General features: G+C 42.5%; 3 protein-coding genes across 3 annotated transcripts in view; 1 reads left to right on the top strand and 2 right to left on the bottom strand.

Moving 5' to 3' along the window:
• Window positions 1-17,120, bottom strand: part of LOC120746928 (gastrula zinc finger protein XlCGF26.1-like) — a 45,241-nt gene that overhangs the window by 2,067 nt on the left and 26,054 nt on the right. The gene's annotated exons all lie outside the window — the stretch shown is intronic.
• The window catches only part of LOC120746927 (gastrula zinc finger protein XlCGF26.1-like), a 72,562-nt gene that overhangs the window by 45,188 nt on the left and 10,254 nt on the right, over window positions 1-17,120 (bottom strand). The gene's annotated exons all lie outside the window — the stretch shown is intronic.
• LOC120746950 (zinc finger protein 492-like) lies at window positions 1,047-12,546 on the top strand. The gene is made up of 2 exons (XM_040052542.1): window positions 1,047-1,272; window positions 11,703-12,546. Exon 2 carries the CDS (start codon window positions 11,809-11,811, stop codon window positions 12,430-12,432), a length of 624 nt encoding a protein of 207 aa, XP_039908476.1. The 5' UTR covers window positions 1,047-1,272; window positions 11,703-11,808; the 3' UTR covers window positions 12,433-12,546.

Genomic DNA, 17,120 nt, shown 5'->3' with positions numbered 1-17,120 from the left:
TGCCTTTGTGTCAAAGTAACTGAGGATAAAACACACAAAAACGTGAAGGCGATTTTCTTGGCCTGGATTTAAAAAAATTCTGCAGTACATAGAAAACCATTAATCAACACATGAACATTACCTGATGCTGCTGAAGTGAAGCAGAGCAAAGTTACAGAGGTTTGATTAGAGACACAACTAAGCGTTTTGTAATTTTGCATAATTTTAAAAACTTTAAATTTGTTCAGTACTGAACGGCAGAAATTAAGTTTTCTTTTCAGAATTAAGTAAAAGGAAAAAACAGCGGCTGACAGCATGTAAACAACGGTAGAATTGTGCGTAACAAGCAAGCGAATAATGCAGAAAAGAGATTTTAGAAGGGAAACTGTTCTTGAAGTACAGAGAGAGAGAGCTGTGCGTGAAGTGTGATTTTATTGTGGTGGAAACAAAACAGGAAAAGTCAGAGTGAATTCATGACGATGTTTATGTGAAGCGTAGTTTGGATCTTCTTTTGCTGCTGGTTCGCTCAATATTGTTTGGAGAGAGATCCGTCGGAGGCTCCGTGCTTTGTGTTTACGTCTTTGTGCAGAATCCGTGTTCCTGCTCTCATTCACTGCTTTAGCTGTTTGGTGGTTGTTGAAATTTTGTGAGGTTTAACCTGAGATTCTGGCATTTCGGGCAAAATACATTTATATAAAAAAATGATTCAGGATTTTAATGAATCGATATGACGTTATCCAAGTATCGATTTTAATCGATAATCAAAACCCACCCCTAGTAACTGTGTAATCATGCTTATGTACATCTGGATAATGACACAAACTAGTGTGTGGCGCTTCACTTTTTAAAAAACTAAAAGACAGAAATCAGATTATAGGATATGTAGTGTTGTTTATTTTATTGTGGTACTAATCATTCGTGATATTTAGTACTGTGTGCATACTTTATTAGAAGAGATGAGATAAAAAAAATCTTTCTTGCTGGTTCCATCGAACAATAAATGCTCAAGTAACTATGTAACACGTACGTAATCGGTTCAACAACACAGTGTGATGGGAAATCAGCTGTGTTTTGCTGCCCACTTTATTTCGAATCTGGCGCGAACCGGCGAGCCAGTTCCTGAATCAGTCACATGGTACGGACTGCCCGCGAGGCCTCGAACGTCACTGCATACGTAATCAAAGCGAGCCTCGATACGCGTTTCACAAAAACTCGCCGAGATTACCCGACACAGGTATCGAAGCTTCGACACACAGGACACATCACTAGTCTTTGGTCTTTTCTCCTGCACAGGTAACCAATCTCAAATCACTTTTATGGGTACATCACATCACATCACAGCATATGTGACTGAACACGTGATTAAGCTGGCGCTAGCCTTTAGCTAGTTATCTTAGCATGCTGCTAGCTGCTTTAGTTGCTGTGTGATAACACGAGGGGAATACGACTCCATACGACATGTGTACAAATAGATCCAATGATTTTTCAGAGGTAGTTTATGTGATTTAGTCTCATTGAAGGCTCATAGTGGGTTGAAGGTGGATAGTGTCCACATGTGATTGTTCTGATTTTATTTCTTAGTTTGGATTCACTGAAATCATTTGAACCTCCAGTCGGAGTGAACTACAACACTGACGTCTGTGAGTTTTGCTGTGAAAGCCCAAAACTCTGGTGAAACACTATTACTGTTTTCTTCTAATTAAATGCCACGACATATTTGTTTTAACTAGCGGTGAAATGGAGAATAGGGCCTGCCGAGTGGGAGACCCTCTGGTTTCTTGCAGAGTATTTCAGGGTCTAAATTTCAAATTGTTTAGAGAAAAATAGGTATAGAGATCGACAGACCACGTGACTTTCGCGCATGGCATGCTGGGAACTCGTGGCAAAACAATCCAAGTACCACATCAAACGCAAGCATTTGCAGCACCGCAAAACGTTCATTCTCCCGTTCCAATACCTTCCTTGGCTTTTTCTTGCCCCCAAAAAGGTATGTACAAAACAAAGGAGAACAATGCCGGTCCCGTACAAAGACAGACTTGATGAAAAGTCAAAGAAAAGATACGAGGAAAAAAATCAAAGGAGTGAAAGGGTCAGACCCTTACGAGCACACAGAGTGGACAAAAGATGTTAGCGTGCTGCCCAACTTTCACCACGCTCATATTTATAATCATACGGTTCTTGAGTGAGTGCATACACTCAGTGAAGTTTAGTAACTTCAGGGTCACTGCAACAAGCCCAGGTACAGTTTACCCGACGGATGGGTAAAGGACCTTGAAATGCACCGTGTAGAACGAAAGACCATCGTACATATCATAAGTTTTACCAGTCTTCACAAATCGTCTTCATAAATACACATTCGTTAACCGTTTATTAATAGGACCTTTGAGCTCAACAGTAATTAATTAGTAGTGGAAATAATTTCTGGTACGCATCACAGAAATGTAGCAGTGACAATAATATTGTATGCTGTAATCGTACTGGGCAATTAGTGATAGAAAACAACAGTTTTATCCTGTGAATAAAAGTACATGTTTTTGTCAATGTACCATGGTAATAACAGAAGCGAAACACAATATTGTGTCAGGACAATTCACTATTTATGCACATAAACAAAGGAGCGACAATTTCTGTCAGCGCCAGACTTGCTTGTAACCTATATCACCAATATGTATGAAAAATGACGCATTAACTACAACAGCAGACTGACCTTTGTGGGAATGCTTGGAGCAGACTAACCTGTGAGCTGGAGTGTTCTGGGACGTTATATTTGCTCTTTGAATGGCTGCAATCCAGGCCATCCGTCGGCTCTTTGTTACTTCGGAAACATGGCTCGAACAATTTCTCTTCAACGACGTAATCCGATAACAACCGATCTCTTTACCCGTCGGCTTCCCGTGGCTGTCATGCGACCGGCTATTGCAGTTAATATACAACAGCTTCTTGCCATTTTTTGTGTTTCTTTTTATCACAGTGTAACTGATTTCAATTGAAAGCCTGCGTGCGCTTGTACCTCTTGCCACAAGTTCCCAGAATCCTTTGCGGTTTTACCCCTGAATGACGTCACATTTTCCATCTCTATTCCTTCATCACAGAGTTGAAACAATGTAGAGATGGTAAGTATAAAAATGACAACATTTAACAATTCACTTTAACATTTCCCTCCTGTTTTGTTATTTGTACGCTCCAAATTATTCCTGTGTAGCATATTCTCAGCCATGCACCAGTTGCTTGACATTTTCAGCGCAGGCGTCATTTATACACAGGCTTCTGTCATGTCATTCACCTCCTATTGCAGCAAAACATCACACTTAATTCTTTTAAGGCAGTTAACCTGCTTCTCATTGATCTCATACACAGTAAACTACAACTTGCAAGTAAACAACTGGATGTCAACAATCAAACAAGAAGAATCAACATTCTCAAAAAATCATATGTCACTACAATCCAACTGTATAAAGACATAGGCATTCACACACATCAGTTGATTTTATTGTTTGGTCCATGTTGCTTTCAGCTAACTTCAAAGCGGCAGCCTGGTCAACACTCCTTTTTATGACTCCTATCAACCCCCCAAATCTTCTCACTGTAGGCATCCTGTGGGGGTTAGAGTCAACTGGTGAATTATCTGCATTTACAACGCTTCTCCTTTGCTGTTGTCTCTGCAGAAAAAGATTTTTAGAAGGAATTAGATCAAGCTGTTTTGATCTTCTTGGCTCAAAACCTCAACCAGCTTAGAGAAGTGTTCATGATGTAAATGTAGACAAAACTCTTTTCTGTTTACACCCCTTCTTGCAGAGGACAAAAAGAATGGGTGACGTTACACAAATTCGATGGTAAATCTCCAACTTGGACTAATCCATTGCCCTTCATACACATGGGTAACTGGCCTGCTTCCAGTTTGTTTAGCTGTTCAATGTCCTGCAGTGAGTCAGATACTTGGAGTCAGGCCAGCAGGTCTTACTATCCAGAGCAGTTCACCTTCCCGGCTACTGGTGAATCAACCATCCATTCAGGTTCAGAGGAGTTGAAAATTTGGCAGTGTTCCAAGTACGTTTACTCCTGGATGTGTTGCTAAGGCAAGCAAACAAACTGTCTCGCTCTCTGTGGCTATATGGCCACAGTCCAGAAGAATGTGTAGACAGTGGCATCACAAGCATAACCATTGGTCTCGTTGTTTATGTGAGCGGTTGTGTTCAACTGCCACCAGCAGTTGGTTGAAAACCCATGCGGGTACTGGGTGTGGTTTGCTCTGTCCCAGTGCGCTCCTGTCAACCCACTCAGGGCTAACAGGCTCAAGAAGGTGCACAGCACATTCCTTAGCCATTCTAAGTTGGGTTCTGGATTCCATTGGTTTCTTCACCAGGATTGAGACGAGAGGTCCTAGAGATATACTCCCCCCTTTGTACCGCTGGCCTTTTCACCATTACCCAGAGTCGGCCAGGAAGTGTGTTACCTTCTTGCAGTGCACTTGATGTATCCAAAGTGTTTATCTCAGCAATCTTCACTGCTGTGGGCGTCGTCAGCAGCACCTTATAGGGACCTTCCCGCCGTGGACTGGGCCCGCACGTCCTCTCCATGGCCTTAATGAGCATCTAATTCTCCAGACTTCAGACTCTGCTCCTGCAGAGAAACAGAATCATCTGGCAGATGATTTGTTCTCATGACTTCTTTACTTTTAAACATTTTTAAGCATCCAATCTGCTAATGTTTGTCTCTCTTCTGCTTTTCTAATCATCACTACAGAAGACTAAACTTCTAAATGGTCTACCATATATAATCCCAAAGCGTCAGACCGTTCTCTGTTGGAGTAATCCTCACGTACATCTTAACTAATTCTATACAGTCTAACCATGTCCTGCCTGTCTCTTCCTTTGTTTTCCTAAGTCTTAGCTTTACTGTTCCATTAGTTCTCTCTACCAACCCTACCCTTTGTGGGTGATATGAACAATGATGTTTTTGTGTTATCCCTAGATGCTGTGCCATTAATCCAATCACTTCATTTACAAAGTGTGGACCATTATTACTATAAATGGTCTCCGGAATCCCGTGTCCCGGATGATATTCTTACATATGGCTTTGGCAACCGAAATGGCATCTGCTTCCCTAGTTGGGACGATTTCTACCCACTTTGAAAAAGGGCACACTATCACAAAACAGTACTTATAGTTATTACAGTTAGACAGCTCTATAAAGTCCATGTGAATAACTTGAAATGGGTGACTGGGTCTGGGGAATTTCCCTCTCTTAGGTCTCAAATTACCCCGAGAATTGTTCTTGCAACATATCATACATGACCTGCAATTTTTTTTTTTTAAAGTATTAAATCCTAGAGTATGAAAATGTTGCTCTACTGCTGCCATCATCCCTCCTGTCGAGACATGGCACGGCCCATGGTTCAAAATCGCAGCAGTCTTATACAAATTTTGAGGCAGTATTGGGTTATTAACACAGACAATAAACACCATCCTGCAAGCTCGCTGCTTTTGTGAGCCAAACTGTTTTTCTGCAGTAGGTGAGTGGGCCTGCATGTCTGCCAGTACATCTCGTATAATAGGCAACATCTGTTGGTGTTGCACCGCTAAAATGTGAACACCATGTGCTCCGAAAGCTGCCTCTCTTGTGATCTTATCTGCAAAAGCATTCCCTAATGCAACTGGATCTTTCCCTCACATGTGTGTACACATTTACAAATGGCAATTCTACTGGGCAATATTATTGCTTCCAGCAGATTTTGCAGGAGTTTGGCGTGTTCTACAGGCTTCCCTGTAGAGGCTGTCACATCTCGTCTCACCCACTGCACTGCAAAGAAATGTAATGTAGCAAATGCATATTGGCCATCAGTGTATATTGTCTCTCTGCAGCTTACACGCTTCCGTTAAAGCTACTATCTCTGCCTGCTTAAGCAGATATGAAACATGCTAGTTGTCCTGCACAGATAACTTTCTCACTATCTACTACAGTAAAACCTGTTTTAGCCTGTCCTTCTGCTGTTGTAAAGCTCAAACCATCAAACAAACCAAACCTTTCCCTCAACGAGTGGCACATCTATTACGTCATCCCTGGGCTTACACTCCTCCTCCACGTGCTCTCTACACTCATGAGCAGTGCCCTCTTCTTTCGTTGGCAAAAGGGTTGAACGGATTCAGAATTGTGCCCCCATTTTATGATGTGTGGTTGTGAGAGTAATAGTGACATTAGAGACAAGTGTCTTGTAGCTTACAGAAAGGTCATTTTAGCATGCAGTAGTAAAACATCCACCTCGTGTGGAACTAACAGTGTCAAAGGGTGAAATAAAACTATTTTCCGGAACATTGTACAGCTTGAGCCGCTGCATATACTGATCTCACGCATGGAGGTAAAGCACAAGCAACTAGGTCTAATCTTTTAGGATAGTAAGTCACTGGCTTCACTTGTGGAAAAAGTGCTGTTAGTTATTTCACAGTCACCTGGCATTTGTGCTTTTCACAAGAACCACAAGTCCATCGCTGGACCTCCTGGACTTTTGGAGCTTGGCACCCTCCCTTCATCCCTCAGGTTCTCATGTTCCAATGCCCCGGACCGATTTAAGGGCAGAGCACGTCGTACACCTTAGTTGTCTTCCTCAACTTCAAACGTCAAAACTCTTTCCACTCCTTATAGTTGTCTGCTGTGCAAAGACTCCTCTTGATGATCTCCTGGAAGCCCAGTAGCACAGCTCTCTGCGCGATGTCTGCTGTTCTGAAGGTGATCTCTGATCCTCCTGAGCCTCTCTCCTGGCCTCAGCTTCCACGTTGTGGACGATCCCCTCAGTCACTCCTTCTCGTCATGGCACCCTCACGACATCTGCAAATTAAAAAAATGACACTCCTCTTGTGCCACACGGCTCTCGCCATGTGTCAACTCCCCAATGAGACATGTAAAAGAATGTTGCACAGTCTCCCTAAAACAATCTCCAGGGTTTCCCACTTGGAGCAGCTTCACTCCAACCTGTAACCCTGTGTAAAAACATTAGTCAGTAATTAAATGTTTAGCTTGTTTAACTCCCAGCTCCACCCAGAGCCTGTATCCTAGAAGACAAAGTCTTTAGGTTAAAACAATTTCACATTTGCAACCAACTACAACTCATAAGTGTAATAAAGTATTCAGCATCACAGAGACAAGTATCATTGCAGGTTTATTCTAAACTCATTTAACTCCTACTTTTCCCATAATTTGCACCAAATCATTGAACATCTCAACGTCATTCCACGTTATAATCAATATGTGGAATGACGGCTTGTAGGAGAGAGGTGGCCTGTCTGGTGTCATGGTATGAGGACAACAACCTCACCCTCAGCACTGATAGGACAGAGTAACCGAGTCCCAGGCTGAGAGGCTGAGGGCACCCCACCCCCGAAGTGGCCCAAGCGAGCCCCAGGCCCCGATAAGCAGCCACCAAGGAGTGAGTCGGTGTGTACCTGGGCGCCCATCCCCGGACACAAAGAACCACCAATGCACCGATGTCTGAGGGCATCTGCCACTGGCAGGGGAAGTGGTGCGGGGAGATAGGCCTCCATACCTTGGAGGGCCTGAGATGTTCCTAGACAGGTGGCGTCTGATACCCAACCTGACATATAGACAAGACATACAGGCACACACAGATGCAAACATCCATTCCCACCCTCATGCTCTCATATGCACTTACTCCACACTCAACCAACGTGGAGACAGACATAAAGAGACGCTGTACACACAATCACACTCCCCAAGCGTACTCTAAGAACCGGGTCTAGGTACCCTTGCCCCTGGAAGGGGAAACTGCACCCAGACCCAGGTGGTGTTACCCTTTTCCCTGCGGTGGGGAGAAGCAGACCACCCCGACTCCGCAGCAGCAGGGAGGCCCCACACTCCAGACCCCAGTCGGACGGCCAACTCCTCCTCCTGGCCCCCCCCGCTCCAGCAGGTCGCAGAGAACGGGGGTGTGAGAAGGCCCATCCGGACCGGGGCCCAGAACAGCAGTGTCGACCCTCCCCTAGCCCCGCTGCACGCAGCCACGAGGAAACAGTCACCTAAGAGCCAACAGAGCCCCTAATAGGCCATGACTGCTATCCCGGGTTGAGCCCCCCCAAGGAAGATGCTCCTGGGGAATCCCCCGACGCCCTAAGCGTGTCCCTACCCCCACACCAATCACAACAGCGAAGGTGGGACCAAACTATGACCCCCCCCACCCCCACTAGGTGATGGAGCTAATCAAAGGAGCCCAGAGCAATTGATCTGATGTGGTGGCAGAGGCTGTATCGAGACTAATGTAATCTCGATGGCTGTAGCTCAGGTGGCAGAGCAGGTCAGCCACTAATCAGAAGGTCGGTGGTTCGATCCCAGGCTGCCTCCTGGCTGCATACTAACCTTGTTTGCCTACTGGTGGTGGTCAGAGGGCCCGGTGGCGCCAGTGTCCGGCCAGCCTCGCCTCTGTCAGTGTGCCCCAGGGCAGCTGTGGCTACAATGTACAGTGGGGGCAAAAAAGTATTTAGTCAGCCACCGATTGTGCAAGTTCCCCCACCTAAAATGATGACAGAGGTCAGTAATTTGCACCAGAGGTACGCTTCAACTGTGAGAGACAGAATGTGGAAAAAAAAAAAAAATCCATGAATCCACATGGTAGGATTTGTAAAGAATTTATTCGTAAATCAGGGTGGAAAATAAGTATTTGGTCAATAACAAAAATACAACTCAATACTTTGTAACATAACCTTTGTTGGCAATAACAGAGGTCAAACGTTTACTATAGGTCTTTACCAGGTTTGCACACACAGTAGCTGGTATTTTGGCCCATTCCTCCATGCAGATCTTCTCGAGAGCAGTGATGTTTTGGGGCTGTCGCCGAGCAACACGGACTTTCAACTCCCGCCACAGATTTCTATGGGGTTGAGGTCTGGAGACTGGCTAGGCCACTCCAGGACTTTCAAATGCTTCTTACGGAGCCACTCCTTTGTTGCCTGGGCGGTGTTGTTTTGGATCATTGTCATGTTGGAAGACCCAGCCTCGTTTCATCTTCAAAGTTCTCACTGATGGAAGGAGGGTTTGGCTCAAAATCTCACGATACATGGCCCATTCATTCTGTCCTTAACACGGATCAGTCGTCCTGTCCCCTTGGCAGAAAAACAGCCCCAAAGCATGATGTTTCACCCCCATGCTTCACAGTAGGTATGGTGTTCTTGGGATGCAACTCAGTATTCTTCTTCCTCCAAACACGACGAGTTGAGTTTATACCAAAAAGTTCTACTTTGGTTTCATCTGACCACATGACATTCTCCCAATCCTCTGCTGTATCATCCATGTGCTCTCTGACAAACTTCAGACGGGCCTGGACATGCACTGGCTTCAGCAGCGGAACACGTCTGGCACTGCGGGATTTGATTCCCTGCCGTTGTAGTGTGTTACTGATGGTGACCTTTGTTACTTTGGTCCCAGCTCTCTGCAGGTCATTCACCAGGTCCCCCCGTGTGGTTCTGGGATCTTTGCTCACCGTTCTCATGATCATTTTGACCCCACGGGATGAGATCTTGCGTGGAGCCCCAGATCGTGGGAGATTATCAGTGGTCTTGTATGTCTTCCATTTTCTGATGATTGCTCCCACAGTTGATTTTTTCACACCAAGCTGCTTGCCTATTGTAGATTCACTCTTCCCAGTCTGGTGCAGGTCTACAATACTTTTCCTGGTGTCCTTCGAAAGCTCTTTGGTCTTGGCCATGGCGGAGTTTGGAGTCTGACTGTTTGAGGCTGTGGACAGGTGTCTTTTATACAGATGATGAGTTCAAACAGGTGCCATTCATACAGGGAACGAGTGGGGGACAGAAAAGCTTCTTACAGAAGACGTTACAGGTCTGTGAGAGCCAGAGATTTTCCTTGTTTGAGGTGACCAAATACTTATTTTCCACCCTAATTTACGAATAAATTCTTTACAAATCCTACCATGTGAATTCATGGATTTTTTTTTTTCACATTCTGTCTCTCACAGTTGAAGTGTACCTCTGGTGCAAATTACTGACCTCTGTCATCATTTTAAGTGGGGGAACTTGCACAATCGGTGGCTGACTAAATACTTTTTGCCCCACTGTAGCTTGCCATTGCCAGTGTGTGAATGGGTGAATGACTGAATGTAGTGTAAAGCGCTTTGGGGTCCTTAGGGACTGACTAAAGCGCTATACAAATGCGGGCCATTTACCATTTTTAATAGATTTTTATTTTTCCAGTTCATGAGGACTGTTTTCTTGGCTATGCATAGGGCAGTGAAAACCATATGGGCTATATTCTTTTCTGAAGTGACATTATCTAAGCTGCCCAACAAACACACTAAGGGGGAAGTTGGAATGTTACATTTCAGACACTTTGGTAAGTCTTCACATATCTCGCACCAAAACTTCTGAACTGGTGGACAGAACCAGAGAGCGTGGATATAAATGTCCGGTGTTTTGGTTTGACAGTGTGAGCAGTTGTTGGTAGACGTAAAGCCCATCTTGAACATCCGATGACCTGTATAGTGCACTCTATGTAATATTTTGTATTGAATTAATTGAAGACTGGGATTTCTAATTAGTTGAAAGGTTTTTAAGCAAATCTGAGACCAGAAGTTTTGGTCTAAGTTAACTGATAAATCCGCTTCCCATTTTGCAATAGGAAGTGATATTGATTCATCTGTTTTAGAAAGCATTCTGTATATTTTGGATAGTAATTTGGGGGTTTTAAGAGTAAGAAACTGAACCACATTTGGTGGTGTTTGTAGTTCAACTTGACCTGGTTTAAATTTCTTTTTTACTATGGATTTAATTTGTTGATATTCTAAAAATCTTTTTCTTGTTGATCCCATATTGTGTAACTAGTCCGTCAAATGAAATAAATTCTGTTCCTTCTAGTATATGTTCTAAATATTTGATTCCTTTACCACTCCAAGCTGAAAAGTTTATCATATTATTGTTTTGTAATATGTCAGGGTTGTTCCAGATAGGTGTACGTTTGCATGGGATTAATGAAGACTCCGTCAATTTTAGAAACTCCCACTATGCTGTCAGAGAAGAGCCGATGTTGACGCTTTTGAAGCATTCATGTCGTTGGATGTTTGAGCTGATAAGCTCTAGATTATTGCAAAGTGCTTGTTCTACATCTAGCAAAGGTTCATCTAAGAGGGTATGTTTTAGCCATCCTGAGGTAAACTGAAGCCTGTTGGCTAAGAAGTAGTGCTGAAAGTTAGGTAGTTCTAATCCTCCTTTATCCTTGGTCTTTTGTAGTGTTTTTAAGCTTATACGTGGGGGTTTATTTTCTATCTCAGATTTAAATTTTATCTTCACTTATTTATTTGTATTATTTATATTTTATCTGGTGTCATTTGTGTATATAGACATAATTTCTTTCAACCCTTAACTTAACCGGCATGTGTGTGTGGCAGCAAGAAAGAATTTCATTGCACAGAGAAAATGCTTTTTTCTTCTTGTACATATGACAATAAACCCTTTGAGTCTTTAATCTTCACTATATATCTACAGTGTAAAATAGTAGTAGAAATAGACAAAAACCAGTAAGGAGAAGTATTAAGAAGCCATGCGAATTACAAATATTTTTTTAAAAATTCTGAAATTGATATTTTATTTATGAGGATGCTTTTGATCTGAATAAGGTTCTAAGAATGCCATGTGTACATCTGTACAGTTTATGGGTTACTTCTTACCATAACTGCATTGGTTTTCTGTTTTATTTCTTTGTCATTATAGGAGAGATGTGGGAAAGCAGGCCAAAACCTCAACACATTGAGGACATCAGCAAAAAAACAGCCAACGCCGGCAAAGCACAGATCCAGTTGTTGTCCCTTTGACCACTATGAAGCAGCGCAGAAGACGCCAGTGCATCGATAGTGGGAACAGAAGCTTTACCTGTGATCAGTGTGGAAAGTCTTTCACTCGGAGTAGCAGCTTAAAAGTACATCAGCTCATCCATACTGGAGTCAAAGCATTCAGCTGTGATCAGTGTGGAAAGTCTTTTAATCGACTTGGTCCCTTAAAAACTCATCAGCTCATTCATACTGGTATTAAGGCATTCAGCTGTGATCAATGTGGAAAGTCTTTTACTCTGAGTAGCAACTTAAAAAGACATCAGCTCATTCATACTGGTGTCAAGGCGTTCCGCTGTGATCAGTGTGGAAAGTCTTTTACTCTGAGTAGCAACTTAAAAGTACATCAGCTCATCCATGCTGGAGTCAAAGCATTCAGCTGTGATCAGTGTGGAAAGTCTTTTAATCGCCTTGATCACTTAAAAGCACATCAGGTCATTCATACTGGTGACAAGGCATTCAGCTGTGATCAATGTGGAAAGTCTTTTACTCAGAAAAGCGACTTAAAAACACATCAGCTCATCCACAGTGGAGTTAAAGAATTCAGCTGCAATCAGTGTGGAAAGTCTTTTACTCAAGAAAAGGTACTTAAAAACACATCAGGTCATCCATAGTGGAGTTAAAGCATTTGTTTGTAGTCAGTGTGGAAAAGCTTTTACTCAGATTGGTAACTTAAAAAGACATGAAGTCACGCATGCTGGTGTTAAATCATTTGTTTGTGGTCAGTGTGGAAAAGCTTTTACTCAGATTGGTCACTTAAAAAGACATCAAGTCATCCATGCTGGAGTTAAATCATTTGTTTGTGGTCAGTGTGGAAAGGGTTTTACTCAGATTGGCCACATAAAAACACATCAGCTCATCCATGCTGGGGTCAAAGCATTCAGCTGTGATCAGTGTGGAAAGTCTTTTACTCAGATTGGTCACTTAAAATCGCATCAGGTTATCCATAGTGGAGTTAAAGCATTTGTTTGTGGTCAGTGTGGAAAAGCTTTTGCTCACAGTTACAGCTTAAAAGTCCATCTGCTCACCCACAGTGGAGTTAAACCTTTCAGTTGTGATCAGTGTGGAAGTCATTTACTCTGATTGGTCACTTAAAATCGCATCAGCTCATCCACAGTGGAGTTAAACCATTTGTTTGTGGTCAGTGTGGAAAGGCTTTTGCTCACAGTTACAGCTTAAAAGTCCATGAGGTCATCCACCCAGGAGTTAAACATTTCAGCTGTGATCACTGTGGAAAGTCGTTTGCACGGCTTGGTTACTTAAAAGCACATCGGGTCATTCATACTGGTGTCAAGGCATTCAACTGTGATCAGTGTGGAAAGTCTTTTAATCAGAAAAGAGACTTAAAACAACATGAGCTCATCCACAGTGGCGTTAAAGCATTTGTTTGTGATCAGTGTGGAAAGTCTTTTACTCTTATTGGTCACTTAAAAAAGACATCAACTCATCCACAGTGGAGTTAAATCATTTATCTGTAATCAATGTGGAAAATCTTTTACTCAGAGTTGCAACTTAAAACGACATCAGCTCATTCATACTGGAGTTAAACCTTTCAACTGTGCTTAGTGTGGAAAGTCTTGTGCTAGGTTTCATCATCTAAAAAATCATCAGCTCATCCACACTAAAGTTAATCCACTGAAATATGAGCAGTGTGAAGTCTTTCATCCGTAACACAAACCTATTGAGGCATCAGCAAACCTACAAAGTGTCCTGCTGTGACAAAAGTGGCAGACTAATGGGACATTATCCTGACAAAGTTCATTGAACACAGCTAGAAACACGAGGGATCTGAACCAATGCTCTTCTGCTGGGTCAATCTTAATCAGGCTTTACAGAATTCAGCTTTAATCTCCTGTTCAGTGTTACTGTGTGGAAGTCCATTAGATCAGTTATGACCTCATAAGTGTTGCATATTCAATTCAATTCAATTTTATTTATATAGCGCCAAATCACAACAAAAGTTGCCTCAAGGCGCTTTATATTGTACAGTAGATACAGAAAAAAACCCAACAATCATATGACCCCCTATGAACAAGCACTTTGGCGAAGGGGGAAGGAAAAACTCCCTTTTCACAGGAAGAAACCTCCAGCAGAACCAGGCTCAGGGAGGGGCGGGGCCATCTGGTTGGGGCAAAGAAGAAAAACAGGATAAAGACATGCTGTGGAAGAGAGACAGAGATTAATAACAGATTTGATTCCATGCAGAGAGGTCTATTAACACAGAGTGAGCGAGAAAGGTGACTGGAAAGGAAAAACTCCCAGAAAGGAATCCCCGGCAGCCTACACCTATTGCAGCATAACTAAGGGAGGATTCAGGGTCACTTGGTCCAGCCCTAACTATACGCTTTAGCAAAAAGGAAAGTTTTAAGCCTAATCTTGAAAGTAGAAATAGCGTCTGTCTCCTGAATCCAAACTGGAAACAGGTTTCACAGAAGAGGGGCCTGAAAACTGAAGGCTCTCCATATGAACACTTATCCTGTGAATTGCCTGTTTGTTACCTAAGCAACACTTTTTAGTATGATGTCCATGTTAAAAGTAGCAGTGCTTAATTCTGTAAGTATTCTAACATGAATTGCTTGTAATGAAAGATATAAGTGTAACAACTGGAAAAAGTGCTGTTGCTTTATTGTTACTGCAGTATGTATTTTTTCCACTGGAACCTCTCATCGTTGTAATGAGGTGGTGCTGTATGTGTTAGCCAACCGCCTGTTAGAGCTACACAGTTTGAAATGTTCACAAAAGACATGGAAAATCAAATCAAGTCAAATCACTTTTATTGACACATCACATGTGCAGGTACATTGGTACAGCACATGTGAGTGAAATTCTTGTGTGCGAGCTTCACAAGCAACAGAGTTGTGCAAAATACAATAATGTAAACAAGCAAAATACAAGAATGGCTACATCTGAAACTAATAAATATATGTACAATATATAATAATAGTATATGCATTTCACACGCCTGTCTGAAGCTGGCAGCCAGCATGTAGAAAGATTTCCTTTGAACTGTTATTAATTTTGTATGTTTTCTAAGTTTAGTCAAACCGTCCAATTAAAAAGCAACAGAATTCTACCAGAACCTCCTGATTCTTGTTTCATGAATTGCATGGCTATTTACTAAAAGTCTAAATAAAACTCATAATTAAAAGGCCACTGGTGCAACATGGGTTAAAATCTATGCACGCAGAACAAAGTGGATGTTAATATTGTCATGTTAATATTATGTAAAATATGTTGACTATATGAATGGTGTTATCTGTTCTGTGCAAACATCCGTGTAATCTTAAAAACTAAACATTATTCCATCATCTGATCACAGAGAGAAGCAGAATGTCAGAACAGATCACCTTCTGGTCAAACTGAAACACCTGCTCGCACTGATGGTGAGTTTTGGTACATGCCTCACCATATGGTATACCACAATGACAAATGCTTATTCAGCCACCAAGGTGCCAATCTGAATGACCTGCATCTCCCAAGGCCCACACTGACATCCAGTATGTTGGGAAAAATGTTGAGCTTTTGAGAAAATTCCACTGCTATTTGTAGTAATATTTAAGCAATTTTCATCAGCTGTAATTGCTGCCAAAGGACGAATCTCTTATCAGTTTCTTGCGGCGAGACCTGCAGACACAGCCAGCCCAGAGTGTCTAGGAATTTTCATGTCCTCCCTTTGGGAATCAGCTGTAGCTCGTGTTTTGTGACCAGTCACTTCTGGCTGACGAGGGATTTGAGGGAAAGCAATACTAATTGTAACTAAGTGTCCAGTAGACAGTGTTACATGTATCAGTGAATGCTGGTATGCAACATATTAATTTGATCACTCTACATGCACTGCTCATACACATGAATGCTTAATTAAGATTGAATTTTGTATCCTTTGGCAAAAACTGATTACATTTCTGTATGGAACCATTTGAGAATTTGCCAAAGATTATCAGTTATGGAGAGCAGTAGAAACAAAGGGAAGTTAGCTTGAGTAAAAGTTTCTAATGAATATCTCAGGCAGTACAAGTTATTGACAGATAGAAGTCCGTCAATAACTTGTACTGCCAAATTGTCAAAGGGATTTTCTTTAGTGTGATAATGCTAATTTTGGTCAATTAGGATGAAGGTGACGTTGACCATCCCGTCTGTTTCTTTTCAAAAATTGTATAAAACACCAGCTACATTACAGCACGATTGAAAATGAGGCTTTAGCCTTGCAGCATTTCGAAGTGTACCTTGGGTCCAATCCTCTACCAACCATTGTATTTTCTGACCATAACCCCCCCACGATGCAGAACAGCAACCAACGCCTCATGAGCTGGTCTTTACTTTAACATTAATATCCGTTACAAGAAGGGTTTAGGTCAGGGGTGGGCAACTCCAGGCCTCGAGGGCCACTGTCCTACAGGTTGTAGGTCTCACCCTGGATCAACACACCTGAATAAAATGATTAGTTCATTACCAGGCCTCTGGAGAACCTCAAGACATGTTGAATTTAGTCATTTAAATCAGCTGTGTTGAATCAAGGACACATCTAAAACCTGCAGGACACCGGCCCTCGAGGCCTGGAGTTGCCCACCTCTGATGTGTTTTTTGGTCTGCCACACCAGAGGGTCGCATAATTGTGTCCTGTGTCAATTTTGTTTTTTTACTCGGTAGCTGTAGGGGTGAGAAGCCATTTTTCTTTGGGAACCTTTTCGCCTGTTTTTGGTTAGGGAGGCAGGTAAGAAACCTGTATTTTTCTTTTGGGGTTTCCCGTGTAGGTAAACCAGCTGCATTTCATTTCTAGAGTGTTGTTTGTTGTTTTGGCCATGCTCATCCTGACACCCGCTACCTTTTGGGACTTAATAAACTGACTGGCTGTTGCAAACTCCGTGACAGTTGTTTTTTGGTTCGTCTTCCTTGAGAGCAGGGAGTGTGGGGACATTTTCCTTTTTTAAAATTTTTTCCTTGTGTTGCACGCCAGTTTCCCCTGGGCTGGGGTGTAACAGTTCCTTGTAGGTCAATATCTCAGATGTCCTCAATTGACAGTCCCACCAGGCACATGACGCGGCATTTGGCCCAACCATCTATTGTGTATACGGCAGGAAATGTCCCTTCAGGATAGTCGGGCTCGAACCCAGGCTTCTCGTAGGGAAAGAGAGCGATCAAGTGCAGCCGCTGTGAGGTAAGTAACTAAATCAAATTGGGCCCAGTTCTCCATTTGTAGAACATTTCAACACCTCATATGCTACATTAATATATATGTATATAATGCAGGGAAAAAACAGAACTGCTTTCCATCCATTTTCTTCTGCTTTATCCGGGGCCGGGT

This window comes from Simochromis diagramma, unplaced genomic scaffold (assembly GCF_900408965.1).
Source record: "Simochromis diagramma unplaced genomic scaffold, fSimDia1.1 OVJJ01000606.1, whole genome shotgun sequence".
Taxonomy (NCBI): domain Eukaryota; kingdom Metazoa; phylum Chordata; class Actinopteri; order Cichliformes; family Cichlidae; genus Simochromis; species Simochromis diagramma.
Note: the sequence above shows the minus strand (reverse complement) of the source record. Positions and strands in the feature narration are given on the sequence as shown.